This window comes from Vidua chalybeata, chromosome 6, assembly GCF_026979565.1.
Source record: "Vidua chalybeata isolate OUT-0048 chromosome 6, bVidCha1 merged haplotype, whole genome shotgun sequence".
Classification (NCBI taxonomy): domain Eukaryota; kingdom Metazoa; phylum Chordata; class Aves; order Passeriformes; family Viduidae; genus Vidua; species Vidua chalybeata.
The window spans coordinates 2,799,352-2,815,943 of NC_071535.1; the positions used below are offsets into that span (position 1 = coordinate 2,799,352).

General features: G+C 43.4%; 1 protein-coding gene across 2 annotated transcripts in view; it reads right to left on the reverse strand.

The window, feature by feature from the left end:
- DDHD1 (DDHD domain containing 1) overlaps positions 1 to 16,592 on the reverse strand; it is a 65,376-nt gene that overhangs the window by 24,933 nt on the left and 23,851 nt on the right. For both annotated transcript variants that reach the window (XM_053946591.1, XM_053946590.1), the window contains 4 exons: positions 15,160 to 15,288; positions 13,263 to 13,410; positions 862 to 968; positions 497 to 603 (listed from right to left, as the gene is read on the reverse strand). In XM_053946591.1, the coding sequence (XP_053802566.1) occupies positions 497 to 603; positions 862 to 968; positions 13,263 to 13,410; positions 15,160 to 15,288 (491 nt within the window). The remainder of the gene's footprint in view (positions 1 to 496; positions 604 to 861; positions 969 to 13,262; positions 13,411 to 15,159; positions 15,289 to 16,592) is intronic.

Sequence of the window (16,592 nt, forward strand, 5' to 3'; positions counted from 1 at the left end):
AGGATATGAACAGTGCCCCAATGAACCGAGTAACTGGGGATCATTTTGGTTTCCCTGCAAGGCAAGTGCACACAAATGCATTCACACTGGCCTGGGCACGTTTTGCTCGTGCTGCCATCCCACCTGTGCTCAGAAACAGCAGAAATGAAGTGACAAATACCCATGGATTTTGTCAAGAGGTAAAAAGAACCTCAGCCCTATGGACTCCCATTGCTCTAGATATGCAGAAATTCAGAACATTAATTCCCTTCCCATCGCTCAGCTGTTGATACAGAACCATTTTAGACATTTCTGCTCTGAATAAATGACATGGATTGTTGTTTTTGCTGTCTTCTCACTCTTAAAACTCTGATTCCTGTGGGTGACCATGACACACCTACAAAGTGTTAACTCCCTTCACGCAGGGCACTTTCCTGAAATTCCCAAATCCAGATGTTTTTCAGCCTCCATGCCCTGCTCTGGTGAATTTCCATAAAACCACATTTCCCACTCTTACCTCATCCCTGTAAAGAGGGCTGGTGTAGTACATGATGTCCATGGCACTGCTGTTGAGCATATCCCGTAAACCCCGCACTTTGTCCGGAGTGATGGAGTCCACAGTGTCTGGGAAAAATATATTAAAAAAAAAAAAAAAGGGAATTAAATTACATCCAGGAGAATGATAAAATGGCAGGGACACCCTCCACTGTCCCAGGCTGCTCCAAGCCCCAGTTTCCAGCCTGGCCTTGGGCACTGCCAGGGATGGAAATGTTCAAAGTTGTGCAAACAAAACCAAAGGAAAGGCACAAGCAGAGAACACAGATGAGATTTCTGGGGAGAACTCTGCAGCTGCTGGAACAGCAGAAGAACAGAGTCCTGTACCTCCATCGAGGGTCAGCTTTGATCTCCACTCCACTGGAAGGAATTCCACGTGTGTTGCAAGATTGGAAAAATACTTTTCTTCCACTTTTCTTGCTGTATCTCGCATCCTACAACAAAGAAATGAGTGTTTGCCTGTGCAGACGACTCTTGGCACAACACATTTCCTGGATTACTGCTTTTCCATCCCTACTGAAACATGTAATTCCCTCAATTTCAAGCTTTTATTATGAAATGCTTAAACTCCCATACAATGAAAGAATCCTGTGCATTGCATGCTCAGAAGAGTCTGACTGTATCAGTTTGGGCGTAACATAATCCACCTAAATTCAATCCAAAGGTATCTGTTAATTCTGGTGGGTTTGGGGCTGACTGTGAAAGGGAAGGATTAGAAAATTAGAAAAGAATTAGAAAGTCAGAAAAAAAAAAATTAAGAATTTCACCTCTGCTTTGAAATCTAGAATCCACTGAAATCAACCATTTGATCAGTATAGAAGGAAGACAGTTCAGTGCTTTTAAACACAAAGAAAACTCTTAAGAATATGGCTTGAAAGAGCAGAATTTTAATTTCATTCTGCATACTGAATTGGAAGGCTTGAGAGCTCCAAGGGTGAGAAACAGGATCACTTGTGAGTGTTTCAACTTGCAGGAGCAGATGGAGAGGCTTCTAAAAGACTTTTCATTTTTACAGCATATCTGAACATGAACATTGCTGCACCTCTCTCAAGGGATGAGAAAAACTTAAAATACCTCAACCCCAAAGTATCTCTCTGTTGTTTGGGGGAAAATGGGAATAATGGTAAGTGATGTTATTTAAAAAATATTACTTTATTTGTGTTGTGTGAAAAACCCATCATTGAAAAAGGAAAAGCAGCAAGAAATCAGACCAAATATTAAATATCCAGGCATTCTTTAATTAATGAGAACCTTTATCTTTGAACAGCTCATCTTTAAAAAAATACCCCAGAAGTAAACATAACCCATAAACACAACCGTAAAAAAGCTTGTGAAAAATAGGAGAGATTTCCCAAGAACAGATTTCCCCAAGCAGCTGCAATTTGTAAATTTAAGAACCACAAATGAACTATTTTCATGAACTAGAGAAATCTCCATGACATTAACAAGAGGGACTTCTCTCCCTAAGTAAAGAAAGGCTATTTTAGAGGTAGTAAACTGACTAAAATTTTAAGTTTTATTTCCTTACATCATCAGTAAAAAAGAAAAGGTTGTAAGAGGAGGAACAGTATCCTAAAGGTTTTGTTCTAATTCTTATTACTCTTTCTTTTAATTACTATTAATAAATATTTCTTTGTACCCTTTTATTAAAGTTTTAAACCTATTTTACTTGTCTCCTAGCCCTACCTCACAAGAGGAAGTAAATGAGTGCATTCTAGTAAGAACACTGATAATTAACCAACACTAAACCCACCACACTCATTAGTAACCAAAAAATCTCAAAAATTAACAAACCAAAACCACTACAGGCACTCAGCATCCAAAGCAAGGAAATGTTTTATTTTCCTTTCTTTCCTTTACCTGAATCCTGGCCCCAGCAGTAGTCCTATTTTTGAAGATGAGCACAACAAACCAAATCCGAGTTCCCAGTTGCAAGCATCAAGTTTTTTTTATTTATTTCAATGTGTTTTTCCCCCTATTTTCAAAGCACCCCCCTTTTAAGCAAATTAATCATGTACCACATTTTTGAGAGAGGCGTTGAAAACACTTTTCCATCACTGACATTTATTTTCTGATCAAAGAAAAGGAAAAAAGGAGGAACGTGGAGAAAAAAGGGGGAAGGGAAATGAAATGGTGAAAGGGGGAAAGAAAAGTTGGGGAAAGGGGAAGAAAAGGAGAAAGGAATAAAAAGGGGGAAGGGGAAAAGGGGGAGAAAAAGGGGGAAAAGGGGGAGAAAAGGGGGAGAAAAGGGGGAGAAAAGGGGGAGAAAAGGGGGAGAAAAGGGGGAGAAAAGGGGGAGAAAAGGGGGAGAAAAGGGGGAGAAAAGGGGGAGAAAAGGGGGAGAAAAGGAAAAAAGGGAGAAAAGGAAAAAAGGGAGAAGGAAAAAAGAGGGTAAAGGGGAAAAAAGGGGGAAGAAAAAAATGAGAAGAAAAAAGGAGGAAGGAAAAAAGGGAAAGGGAAAAAAATAAGGGAAAGGAAAAAAGAGGGGAAGGGAGAAAAAGGGGAAAGAGAAAAAATGGGGGAAGAAAAGGGGGGAAGGAAAAAAGGGGGAAGGGAAAAAAAAAAGCAGGAGAAGGAAAAAAGGGGGGAAAGGGAGTGAAAAAGGGGGAAAGGGAGAGAAAAATGAGGAAAGGGAGAGAAAAATGAGGAAAGGGAGAGAAAAAGGGGGAAAGAAAAGGGAAGCAGCATCCTTGACATCCTTTTTTCCAAAGCAGTTACTGCAGGCCTGTGCAAACAGCCAAGAAATGCAACTGCTCAGCATCTCTATTTTTAAAGCCTGGTGTGATTGCAGTCCTAATCTCCTGGATTCTTGTCCAAAGAGATGGCAAAGGTTTAAATAAAGCAGAAAATCCTGCCCATGATAAGGGAAAAAAAAAAAAAAATAACTTCAGCAGGAGGATCTGCTTAAATCAGGGTTGATTTAAGGCCTGAGCTGACCCATCCTTGCCAAGCACAAAACCCTTCCTGCCACCCCCACACACAACAGGACATGTGAGAGTCCAACTTCAGCATGGAAATTCTGGATTATAAAGGAAATAAAATTCCAGTGAATACATGAACGTTCCTGGAGTCCCTGAGTGAGCAGAATAAAGGAGATTTTTGAAAATGCCCAGAGCTCCTTGGTATTGCCAAGTCAGCTTCACTTTCTCTGCATGAAGGAGGTGGTTTTGGCTGGGATAAAGTTAATTTCCCTCCTGGGAGTTGGTACAGCATGATTTGGATTTAGGATGAGGATAGTGTTGATATTTTGGTTGTTTTGGTTGTGCTCACCCTAAATCAGGGACTTTTCAGTGTCTCATGCTCTGCCAACAAGGAGCTGCACAAGAAGCTGGGGGAATATGGCCAGACCCCGACTGATTTATTATTATTATTATTATTATTATTATTACTATTATTATTGTCTTCATCATCATCTGGATTAATTCCTCCATTATTATTATTATTATTATTTTAATGATGAATCAGTTCTCATCTCAACCTATGGGTTTTACCTTTTCCCAGTTCTCCTCCTCCCATCCCACTGCAGCAGCAGGCTGGGGTTAAAGCTTGACACCAGCAAAGAGGAATTCAGAAACAGTGAAATTAAGGAGGAAATTAGCCAAGCAGCAAATTAAAGCTGCTCAGCTTAAAAGCATAAAAATATTGCCTGGACAAAGCACAGAATTTTACACAGCAACAACTACTTGAAGTGAGGGAAATGGTAAATAACCTGGTCCTATTAGAGCAGGAAAAAACACCCACATTATTTATTATTATCAGTAGAAGCTGGAAATATTGTGGAGGAACACCTATTAGACATCCCTAAATCTTTAAATATATAAATAGAATAACTACAGAGCTTTTTGCTGTTTGAAAGGGTCCAGTTCTTACTAGAGCTGTTCACAAACTGACTCGGAGAGGATTTTTTAAATAAAAGTCAAAGCAAGAAACAGGAGTTTGGAGAAAATAATGTGGCCTTGCAATTCTGCCAGACCTTTTGGGAAAAGCTTCAGGTCCCTCCTAAAAACTGTGCTGGCTTTGTGTCTTCATCCAGAGCTTTGGAAATGCCAAGGCTGATTTGAGTCAGATGTGGGCTCACCTTAGGGAAGCTGAGGTTGTCCAGCTGTGCTCCAGCACAATGGTCCCAAATTTGTAAAATCCCAGAAGGGCCTGATTTGGAAGGGACTTTAAAAATCAGCCAGTGCCACCCCCTGCCATGGCAGGGACACCTTCCACTGTCCCAGGCTGCTCCAAGCCCTGTCCAGCCTGGCTTTGGGCACTTCCAGGGGCAGCCACAGCTTCTCTGGGCAACCTTCAACCCTCACAGCCAGGAATTCCTAATTCCCAATCTCCCATCCATCCCTGCCCTCTGGCAGTGGGAGCCATTCCCTGGGTCCTGTCCCTCCATCCCTTGTCCCCAGTCCCTCTCCAGCTCTCCTGGAGCCCCTCCAGGCCCTGCAAGGGGCTCTGAGCTCTCCCTGGAGCTTCTCTCCTGCTGGAATGATCCTGCCCCAAACAGAAGCACTCAGGTCCGTGAGAAAACCAAACTGCAGCTCTGCAGGTTTCTTCCCTGGGCCCCACAAAACTCATCCTGGTACAAGTGCACAAAAGCTCTGTTTCAAGGTCACCTGTCACCTCACGGGTGTCCCAGGCTGCCAGAGCTGCACTTACCCCCCTGTCATTATCTCCCAGCATCCATCTCCTGCTCCCAGGAATCGCTGGAATTCCCAGGGCAACACACCCCATCTGCATCCAGTGGCACTGCACCACATCCCCCACCGATTTTGATCAGCAGTTTGACAGAAATTCTGAAGAAAATTGGGTGTAATTTCCAGGCAACGCAGCTGCAGACACGTGCAAACCCCCAGCACACGCACACCTGCTCATCTCTTCTGCTGCAAAGGTGAGGTTATTAATTCTTATCCTTCTTCTACCTCTTCCAAATAAATTTCATTTAAAATTTTTATTAGATGGCAAATCCCTCTGCTCACTTGTTAAATTAGCACCAACTGAAGTCATAAATCCTCATCTAAACAGGCAGAGAATTCACCTGATGTTGAAATACTGACCCCAGAGCAACAATTACTTGAAGCTTTGCATTGAAACACAAGGAAACAACTCTAATTTATGGTTCTTCTAAGAAAAAAAAAAAAAAAACCACTCATGCACAGATGCAATGCACGCCTTAGAAAGAATTCTGACATATTGCTATTTTCCACGCAAGAAGTAATGGCCTGAAAATAGGTACTTTGAGATTCACCATGAATAAAATGTGCCTGGCTGCCTTTCTCTGATTAAAAGAATAAATAACAAACCCAGATTTTCACAGATATACATCCTTGCTTAATTGGAGTGTATTCCAGAGGTATGTTAACTTATTTAGAATTATTACTGCGGCTTTTTTTAAATCTCATGCTACCAGTTTTGTGTAGGATTTACAAATACTCCATTAAAAACAGGGGAGCTGCAAACTGAGTTAGCTTCAGCTACTTCCCAAATTTTGCAGAATGATGCTGATGTTAACAGAGCAAAATGCTGAAGAAACTATTCAACTTTTCAACTAAGAAAAGCCTGAAGAAACTATTCATTTTAATTTCAAGTTGTCTTTGCAGACTTTCTTCAGTCAGATGATCCATGAGAGAGAAACAGGGAATGGTCTTTAGGCCTTAAACGTGCCAGCTTCTTACTCTGAACTCCTGATCTCATAAAATCACAGAATCCCAGAATGGTTTGGGTTGGAAGGGACCTTAAAGCTCATCCAGCCCCACCCCCTGCCATGGGCAGGGACACCTTCCACCATCCCAGGCTGCTCCAAGCCCTGTCCAACCTGGCCTGGGACATTCCAGGGATCCAGGGGCAGCCACCTGGGCAACCTCTTCCTCAGTTCCAGGGCCTCAGCATCCTCACAGTGAGGAATTTCTTCCTAATATTTCATCTAAACCTCCCCTTTGTGTCAGTTTAAAGTCATAACCCTTTATCCCATCACCCTGATTCTAAGAGAAAGAGCTATGGATGCAGGAATGTGTCCCCTGTTGATGGAATAAACAAGTTACCCTTTGTCTCCTTAAAAAGGACAAAAGCCCAGAAGTTTCTCTCCTCAATTTGGTTAAAAGACACCTCATAAGACTTTAGGGACTTCACCTCAAACTTAAGGACAGCCAATTGGACAGAAGCTAAAAAGTCCCACCTGAGCAATTCCCTAGAAAAAGAAGAGAACAAAAGCAGTAATGGCTTTTGTGAAGTGTTTTAGCAGGAGCAAGAACCTCTTGCCCTGGCTGGGTTTTTCTCTGTAAAGAGCTTTCTTATTTTGCCTTTTATTAAAACTTTTTGTTCCCAACACTGTCACAGGAGCCATCCTGCTTCTTTTAAGGCACCTGAGGTAGCTGAGCTATCAAAGGTATAATGCTTATCTCTGAGAGCTTATGAGACCTGGCTTGAAGAGAAAAAGCATTATATGGGATGTTCCCTGGAAAAACCACCTCAACTCTGACTATTCCCTGCAAAGCCATGTGGATCCATTCCTGGATTGTGGTCACAGAACTGGGGAATGATGCTCTCAACCATTCCCCAGCTGGAAGCTGGAGTTCCCTCAAAGGGAGGGCAGCACTCACTGCCTCTTTGAGGAAATAATACCACTTTATTTATGAGGAAATTTAGGGCTGGCTTGGGCTAAGTTTGCTAAGCAGAAGTGAGCAATGAAAAAGGAGATGTGCTGAGAGATGAGGAAATGGGAGGGTGGCTGCTTCCCAAAGCTGAGCTGCACAAATGCCAACCCCAGCCTCGCCACGGGCACGTGTCAAAGAGCAGCTGCAAGCCTCAAGCCGTGTTCTGCCACTGCTGCTCTCAGAGAACTGCTGTGAGAATTGCTGCTCCACCACACACACAGACTCACCCTGCTTCAGAGCAGAGATGGAAGCCCCAGGATGCAAACAAAGGAAGCATGACTGGGATCCACACCTCATCCTTTTGAAGATCAACAGGATTTGGCACGGTCAGAGGCACTGAAGCTGCTTTTGCTGGTTGCTCACAGGATCCTGGGGCAATCCTGGGAGATCCAGGTGCTCCAGACTCTCCTCCAGCACTGCTTTCCCAAGGGCAGGAAGGTTTGTCTGCTGGCACAGAGCACTGCAGGCACTCCCTGTCCCTGCTCCCAGCTCCACCTTCCAGATGGAATCCCACTTTTTCAGACCAGCTGGAGTGATGCAGCTTCCAGCTGTGATGGGGTGGGCAGGGAAAGGGCAGAAACAAGGCATGGGGGGAGGCTGGGAATGGGATACACCCAAATCCTGACCAGGCTGCTACAGCTCCTGCCCAACACGCAGCCATGGGTTAGGTAATAAATACACACCAAACAAGCTGTTCCAAAAGCATTTCATGCCCTAACTGTCACCTTTTACCTCTTGGCCTGAACTTCTCTTGCAAGACAGGCTCAAGGTGAAATCTGTAAGCCAATATTTACCAGCTGGGTGCTTAATTCGGAATTAAAACCTGCACCAAAGGATGAAAAGCAAGCATTTAATATGCATTTAATGCAATGCAAGCTTTTAAATGGAACATAAAGCTGCCAAATACCTGAAGAGCTAAAATTATAGAAAAGATTTTACAGGAAAATCTTCATTTGAGATTCCAGCAGCACACATTAATGCAGTGAAAAGCTTCTGAGAGGCTCTGCCCAGGCTTGCATATCAATGGAAATGTACCAAAATTGCTATTCCAAAGTAATTATCCTAATGATAATCCACAATTAAAATGCTTTCTAGTGGGACTTGCAATAAAAATGTAATTGGTGAATAGGCCAAGATGCTGTGCTTGTGCAGACAGCAATTTCTGGGCCGTGAAGAGCAGCACAGACAAAAGTGATTTTGGAATCCAAAGAGGAGATTCAGACAGAGGCAGAGCCCAAAGTGACACAACACTGCAGCTGCTCTGGAAAAGCACAGGAGAGTCACTTCACTCATTCCCCAAGCACAGGAGATGATGAAATTTAGTTCAGCCTAAAGGTTTGAACCCTGCCTAAGGCAGGTGAAAGGGCTGAGCTGTAGTAAGCACATTCTTCTCTCTTTCAGGATTTTTTAATAGAGAAACACAGAGAGGAGAAAGAGAAAACAATTTCTATTTCTGCTCCTTGTTTTTCCCATGTGGAATGTGTTTGGAGAATTGTTTACCTGGGGTAATTACTTAATTAAATTCTAGTGAGGATTGTTTGAGCCTGATGGCCAATCAAATCCACCTGTGTCTGGACTCTCAGAGAGGGTGACAAGTTGTAAATTAGTTAAATATAGTAGTTGAAAAAAAGTATATAGTTTCAGTATCTCCTTTAAATAGTAGATTAATGTATTATAGCAGAGTTATAATAAAAAAATCATTCAGCCTTCTGAACTGGAGTCAAACATCAGCAATTCTTCCCACCAAGTTCACCTACATTTACAACACTGACCTTCACCTGGGTCAGGTAAAACAACAGGAGCTTTGAAGAGGAGGTTGGGAACATGGATAAGAACATTCCTAGAAGTGCAGAGGAGGCCACCAAGATGATCAGAGGGATGGAGCAGCTGGGATTGTCCAGCCTGGAGAAGAGAAGGATCTGGGGTGACAAATGTGGCACTGAAGGGAGAGCTGGAGAGGGACTGGGGACAAGGGATGGAGGGACAGGACACAGGGAATGGCTCCCAGTGCCAGAGGGCAGGGATGGATGGGAGATTGGGAAGGAATTCCTGGCTGGGAGGGTGGGCAGGCCCTGGCACAGGGTGCCCAGAGCAGTTGTGGCTGCCCCTGGATCCCTGGCAGTGTCCAAGGCCAGGCTGGACAGGGCTTGGAGCAGCCTGGGACAGGGGAAGGTGTCCCTGCCAAAGGAATGAGATGAGTTTTAAGCTCCCTTCCAACCCAAACCATTCCATGATTCTAAATTATATTCAGATGTTGGAGTTCTGGATGCTGAGCATGTCAGACTTTCTGTGCTGACAGGCTCTGACCCCCAAGAGAACTCTGCATTGACCTGAGGCCGTGGAGAAGGCTTCCAAAATTAACTGATAGCACTAAAATGAGGAGTGTGTGGTTTGAATAGAAGTGTATAATATTACAAGGTGAAAAACTTAAGAGTTTTGAGTTTTAGAATATAATAATATATATAAAACAAGACAGAAGTTTTAAGACAGAAGCTAGTCCTTCTTTACCTTCTTCTTCATGGGTTTGGCTGGTAGAACCAACACTCAACATGTGTAACATCATCTCTCCCTCCCATTCACCCACAAATTCAACAAAACCACAGATCAACTTCCACATTCCAAATAAAAATACATGAGTGTGTGCAGCAAAAAGACATCCCAAAGACATTTGTTTTAAAGCTAACCCTCTGCCTTATCACAAACCAAGGAATGCCAGGATTCTGCACCTGATGGCAAATAAAACCCCCTCCAATTAAGGACATTCTGCCATAACACCTTGGTTTGTATTAGGCAGAAATACAGATTGTAAAGCCTTCTCCCTTTAAAGCACCATCCCTGTGGTACCAACACAGCTCAGAGCTGCTGGGGCAGCTGAATCCCTGCTCCAGCCTGGAGGAGGGACTGTCTCTTCCCAGACAAGCTCCCAGGGAATATCAGTGCTGACAGGAGCAGCTCGTTGCACCAGCTGCCGTGCTACATTTAGATAATAAATGTGTTTAACTACACAGAGAAGAAACAGAATTATGTCACATCCACCACAGAGCTGCTCATCCAAGCATCCCTAAGATGCACCTTTTGCATTTACCTACTCACAGGACACCCTGCAACCACAGCATCCAGCCACGCTAACGAGGGGATTGAGCTGCAGTCCTTAACGAAATTAGCACGGATAATTTGGATTTTCCCCAGACAAGGGGTCTGTTTTCAGCTCTGCAACCAGCAGGATGTGCCTAATGATGCAGCAGCATCGTGGGAGCTGCACCAGCTTCTTCTCAAGGTGCTAAACTGAGGACGGAACGTGTCAAATGAGCTCAGCTACAGGTTTCCTACTAAAAAATGTGCATTTAAAAGCAAAAAAAAAATATCCCACTGACATCTTCTCTCCTTAGTTTTGACTTGAAAGTGTGAATGGTCAAAAAAAAAAAAAAAAAGTTTTCCTTATTAATTTTATTTTTCAAAAGGCACCACTGTGTCCCTAATGGAAAAGCACGTAAAAAACCACCCCAAAAACCAAACAGCACACAAATATGATGGCTGAAGGTGCTAACAGAAAGTGCCAGCATGGCTTGTGAGAGCTTGGCAGACATTCCTTCTGAAATCTCTCCCTGCAACATATGGGATGTTCCTCACTGATAAGTTTTAAGTCGTTATTTGAAAAAAAAAAAAAAAAGGAAAAGAAAAAAAAAAAGATACTTCAATCTAAAATGATGCTTTAATTTGAAAATTTTGTGCAGAATGCACAATTTATGCCAATAATTAGCATTTTAAAAGGCTGTGCAATGCTGTCTGGTATTTCTTGAGGATATGAGTGAGATTTACTGAAGCACATTAAATCTTGTGTCCCTTTTTGAGAAAGCATTTCATATGCTGGGCTGCCAATTAGAGCAGTACTTATGGAATGAACACCTCTGCACTGTGACCTGAGCTGAAGTTAATCCACCCATTTAACCCCTGTACCTATGGAAAATGGAGGAGGGAGAAAGATAAAGCAGAAAAACTGAATGATTCCAAGGCTGCAGTTTGATTTCCGGTCACTGTTAAAACAGCAGCTTATGCTGAGGCTATGTGCATTCCCAGTGTAACTCCATCCCACAAAAACTGAAGTTTTTCCATTTATTTTGGCGACTAACTTTGAGCCAAGGGCTGTGGATCCTTTTTCTCTTTGCTTTGGATTTCTGGCTCTTCAACAACGTGAATAACAGAGCAGTGAAGTGGCAGGAAAGGGGGTGGGGAGCTGCAGGTTGGTGCTCTGAGGTGACAAATGACACACAAGTGACATCAAAAGGTGTACCCAGAGGAGGCTGGAGTGGCACAAAGAGCTGGGGGGACACAGGAGGTTGATAACACGACGGCACAGAGCACACAGGCACTGACCTAGAGTGACAAAGGGAGGGTGGCAAAGCTCCCACCACAAAATCCCAGCCATCCCAGCTCTTCTCACAGGAGCCACTGGGTTTGTCAGTGCTGAGGGAGCCTGGAGCTATTTGGGACCTATTGAACCACCCAGATCTGTAATTAAGGCATTTTTAGCCTCCTCTTCCAACTAATGAGGGATTCCTCAGTACCACCTTGACCCCCACACAGCTGCCACCAGGACTTGATAAATTTTCTAAGACTCAAAACCATCTTTTCAGGCGCATAAAATCACAGATTGCTTTGGGTTGGAAAGGACTTAAGAGATCATGAAGTACCAACCCCTGGCATAAGTGAGGATGCCACCCACTAAACCAGGGCTCCAACCTGGCCTTGAACATTCCCAGGAATGGAGCAGCCACAGCTCTGAGAAACATCCTTCCCAGAAAGAGCCATTTGCAAACCCAAAGCCATTCAGTGAAGAGATTTCACAGCCTTTTTGGTCACATTTTGCTTTTCAGCCAGGCTCTGTGCACAGAACTCCATGAGCAGTCTCACAGCTTCATTCATGGAGGCCTTCTGTCCTGTTAGGAATGACAACATTCCTGCATCCCCCCGTTCCCCCTCTTTCACAGGATGCAATTTGCTTGCCCACCATCCCAACAACCAGCTCTGAGAGATTCCACTCCAAAATTAACTTTCCCATTCCACTTAATCAAAAATGTTCAGCTCAGTCCCTTCCCAGTTGTTACACACTGAATTCACCCGGGCACCACTGAGAAACAACACTCCCCAAATGAGAAATCTCTCCCTGCTCAGCAAAGCCACTGTGACAGATGAGTAATGCCATGACTGACTCTCACAATTAACAGACAAAAATCGTGTATATAGGTTAAGAAAAGTTCTTTTTTACCCCCTGAGTTGTTATCAAGGGACAGCCGGGGTTGGGATATTTGGGAGGGTTGGCTTGTCACTATGGTGACATCTGACCCCCAGTCAGGATTTGAGGAAGTGATGTCCACCACTGGACAGCAAAGAAGGGGTTGATGGACAGAATTTTGAGAGGGGCAAAAGGGTTAAAAGGCAAAACCTCCACTGAGTGGGTGAAAAATCCTTTCCCCACATGGTGAGGAAAAATCCTTTGCTCCTGGTACCGTCACCTTTTCTCTAGTCAGTCTTCTGTTGTATTTTTGATAAGGTTTAATAAACCTTTCTGAATTCATGAAAAGTGAGTGCCTATTTCTCACACCACCGACCACAGGAGCCAGAATTTCACACAGAATCCTTCAGGCTGGAAAAGACCTCCAAGGTCAACGAGTCCCATCTCCACCTTGTCCCCAGCCCTGAGTGCCACATCCAGGAATTCCTTTGACACCTCCAGGGATGGGGACTCCAAACCTCCCTGGGCAGCCCTTTCCAATGGTTAACAACCCTTTCCATGGAGAAATTCCTGCTGATGTCCAGGCTGAACCTCCCCTGGTGCAACTTGAGGCTCTGTCTTCTTCACCAGCTCCCCAAAATCTACAAGTGCTGGTGAAAAAATCAGAATAAATCTTTGCTCTTCTGGCTCACAGCTGCTCCCCCTAAGTTCATACATCCCAACTAACACAAAAAACAGAATCATGACTCAGGAGAAGAGGAGGAGAAGGAAAACAGGGAAACATTCAGCCCAAACCAAAGGCTCTGCTGTCACTTACATCAAGGCTGCTTCAAACATTCCAAAGCACTCACATGGCTGTGTTTTTGATGATCCTCCCTTGGTCCATTTTCTGCCCAATGCCATGCACAACAAACACGATGTGACTAGTCTGGGGTGGCTTGTCCTCTAATGTGGCTTCTTCTACGTAGCCTCTGTGTAGCCTTGTCCCACTGCTTGAAGCTGCAGAAAGAACATTATCCCACATCAGTGACATTCTGCCAAGCTGCAGCGCTCTCCTCTGCTGACAGAAGCTTGGCTTTTCTCAGGCCAACACGTTGAAAATCAGATTATACAACACAGAATCAGAAAACCAAAGGATTAGCATCTATTTTGAAATATAGGCACTTTTAAAACCCTGAAAGATTCTAGCAGCCAGGTGATAGCAATAGCCATCTCCACTGCAAAGGGAATTAATTTCATGTATGTTTTGAAGAACAACTCTTCAGAAAACAGTTGTGTAACTGTACACCCACTTTGACAACACAGAACCCTTCTCCTGGCTGTCTCAATCAATGAAATTCCTTCTGTCTCCACCTTATTCCAACAGCATGGAAGGATCATGGAAATGACCTGGCCACATAAGTGATTAAGTGTTGTCACTTTATCCACCCCAATTAAAAGAGCTGGTTGAAAACCTTTAAAATTTATCATTTTGATAGGGAAAACTTGCTTTATTTTGAGCTGATCCAACCTGAAATTCCCCCCTTGTTCTCCAGCTCAGTGACCAAACCCAAAATCAATTCCCCAGGGTAAATGTGGGCATTTTCTCCCTGCTGTGCTGACAAACCCATGGGCACCATGTGCCTCCATCCCCCTCTAGTGACACTCAGGGGACCACACCAGGCACCAGTGCTGGCCTCAAAAACTGGAACTAAAAACTTATTTTGGTTTTAAAGAGGAGGAAAACACCCCAAACCCACGAAGGGCATTTTTTTACCCAAGACAGGTTTTGTTTACCAAGTGAGCTTCTCTTGGATATTTCTCCCCCACAAATCGTTTGGGACAGATCTCATTATTTATTACACATTATCCCAAAGGTGTTCTGGATAAATTACTCCATTTCTTCTGGAACTGAAGCACTGACTGATACTATTTTTTTTTAGGAAGCATTAATTAAGTGCTCACCCAGGAGTCCTGGAGGGTAAGAGGGCATTAATTACAGGGCAGAGGGATGCAGAATAAAGTCAGACCTGTGACCTGACCTTGTCTCTTCAAGGAACAAACCAGATGTGCAAGTTCTTGTTCTGGTGTCCTGCACAGGACAAGTCCCCATTTTCTAGGCTGGAAATAATCTGCTTTTTCCTTGAGAGACACCACCTTCTCTTCCAACCATCACAGCTTTGCTGCCTTTCTGACTGGGAGTGTTGAATTTAAATGAGCCTGAATTTCTACTAGAAATAATTTCTGTCTAAATGCCCTTTCCTGTCAGTTCATACTTCTGTTTCATGGACAGAAAAAAAGGCTGGATGGAGGTGGAGAGAGGGAAGGTATGGTCATGTATTTAAGGAATGCATCACAATATCTAAGCACCCAGGAGTAAAATTAAGGTTGCAAAAGGAACTGTAATCCTTATATTATTACAGGAATAATTCTAATTTTACAGTAGCTTCTGGACTGTGCCACTGTAATATTTTCGTGTATTTGTTATGTAGTGCTAACTGCTGCATCCAAACCCATCAAAATATGGAATAAAATTAAAATACAGTAAGTCAAATATATAATGCACATAAAATAAAATTTAAAAAATATTCACATCTCGTTACAATTATTTACACAGCTAAGGACTCTGAATACTCATATAAAGTAAAAAATGCAATGGCTAAAGTGGGCTACTCACATTAAAACCTGAAATATCCTCCTGGAGTTAAAGCAACAAACTTCAAATGCTGGCATTTACAATATTCTTTACAAAGTCTGGGCAAGATTTACCTTTGGAAAACCCCAACTTTTGTGTAACAGTCCTTGCAATTTTGGATGTTGTGGCATCACTGTACAGGTACACTTCATCCACACTGTGCCAGTCCACGTGGTTACGGCTCAGCTTTAGACTATGAATAGCTGCAGCAAAAAGGAATAAATAAATTGAATTTAGGTGGGGAAGAGGGGAAAAAGAAAACAAAGACAGAGAGAGAGAAGGGTGATTTACACACAGGTTAAAATCTAGAGCTCCATTGTGCCTAAATTTGTGTTATTTCGTACCTTGAGGAATTTTTACAGCTGGGTTTAACCTGAGCAGGACAAGCAGCAGTTTGAAGACCACCTGTGAGGACACCACATCATTCCCCTCCCTCATTTTGGGGTGGGAAGTACCCAAAATATTCCCTTAAAGGGGGCAGGGTAATGGATCCTGAAATACTAGAGGTGGGTGTGATGAGCAGGTGGCTGCCCCAGGTATTTCCATCATTAAAAAATGGAATTTCAGCCCTCTCTCCCACGAGAGCTGCTCTGCTCTAACACAGAGGCTCCCCAAAGATCTGTTGCATTTCTTCCCTTTCAGAAAAACCTCAGAGCTGGAAATGCAGCTCAATGAGCCTCTGAATGGGCAATTTCTGGCACAGAACAGAATTTAGCTCTTTCAAAAGCCACTAAGAGCTCTGGTGGTTGGGCTTTTTTTTTTTTTTTTTCTGCGTGCTGATTGTGTTTTTCCAGATTTGGAACTGATTGAGCTCCGGGCCAGACCTCATGACACACAGCCTGACTGTCAGGATTAAACAACAGGCACGTTGTGATGCAAATCCCAATCATCTCAGCCTTGGAGCTTGCAGGAGCCAAGCAGTGCCACAGCTGAGTTACAGTAATTTGGATTTCACCAAAATTTGCTGCTGAGGTCTCGTCAAGTGTGGGGTGCACAGCTGACAACAGCAATAACCCTGTGACCAAAAAAATGGTGATTTAACTGTCACTGCTCTTGCTGGGAAGTCCAAAGTCATGGAAAACACCCAGAGGGGCTCTTTGGGGGATGTTTTTTCCAATACCAAGCAGAGCTCTAACCTGTCTCCTCCTTGAATCACCCAAATGAATTTTTTACACTCTTCTAAAAACATTCTGAGAAAGCCTGAGCCATCACAATTTTCAGTTTTAACTCTGCTACAGCACAAACCAGCCACGCTCAGCCAGATGTTGTGGCCTTTCTCCTGCTGTGTTTTTTGTTTCTTTGCCAAAGCAGACAGACTTAGACTGATGAAAAACTGAACAAAATCTGTAAGGAACACGGGGATTAAGAGAGGATTAGCCCCTGTGTTGTGGTAAACAACTGTTTCACCAAAACAACTGGAATTACATCGTTGTTTTACAATGCCAGAGCAGGAAGAGGAAAGAAATAAGCCTGACTTTGAAGAGCAGAGATGGTCTAGTCCAGGAGG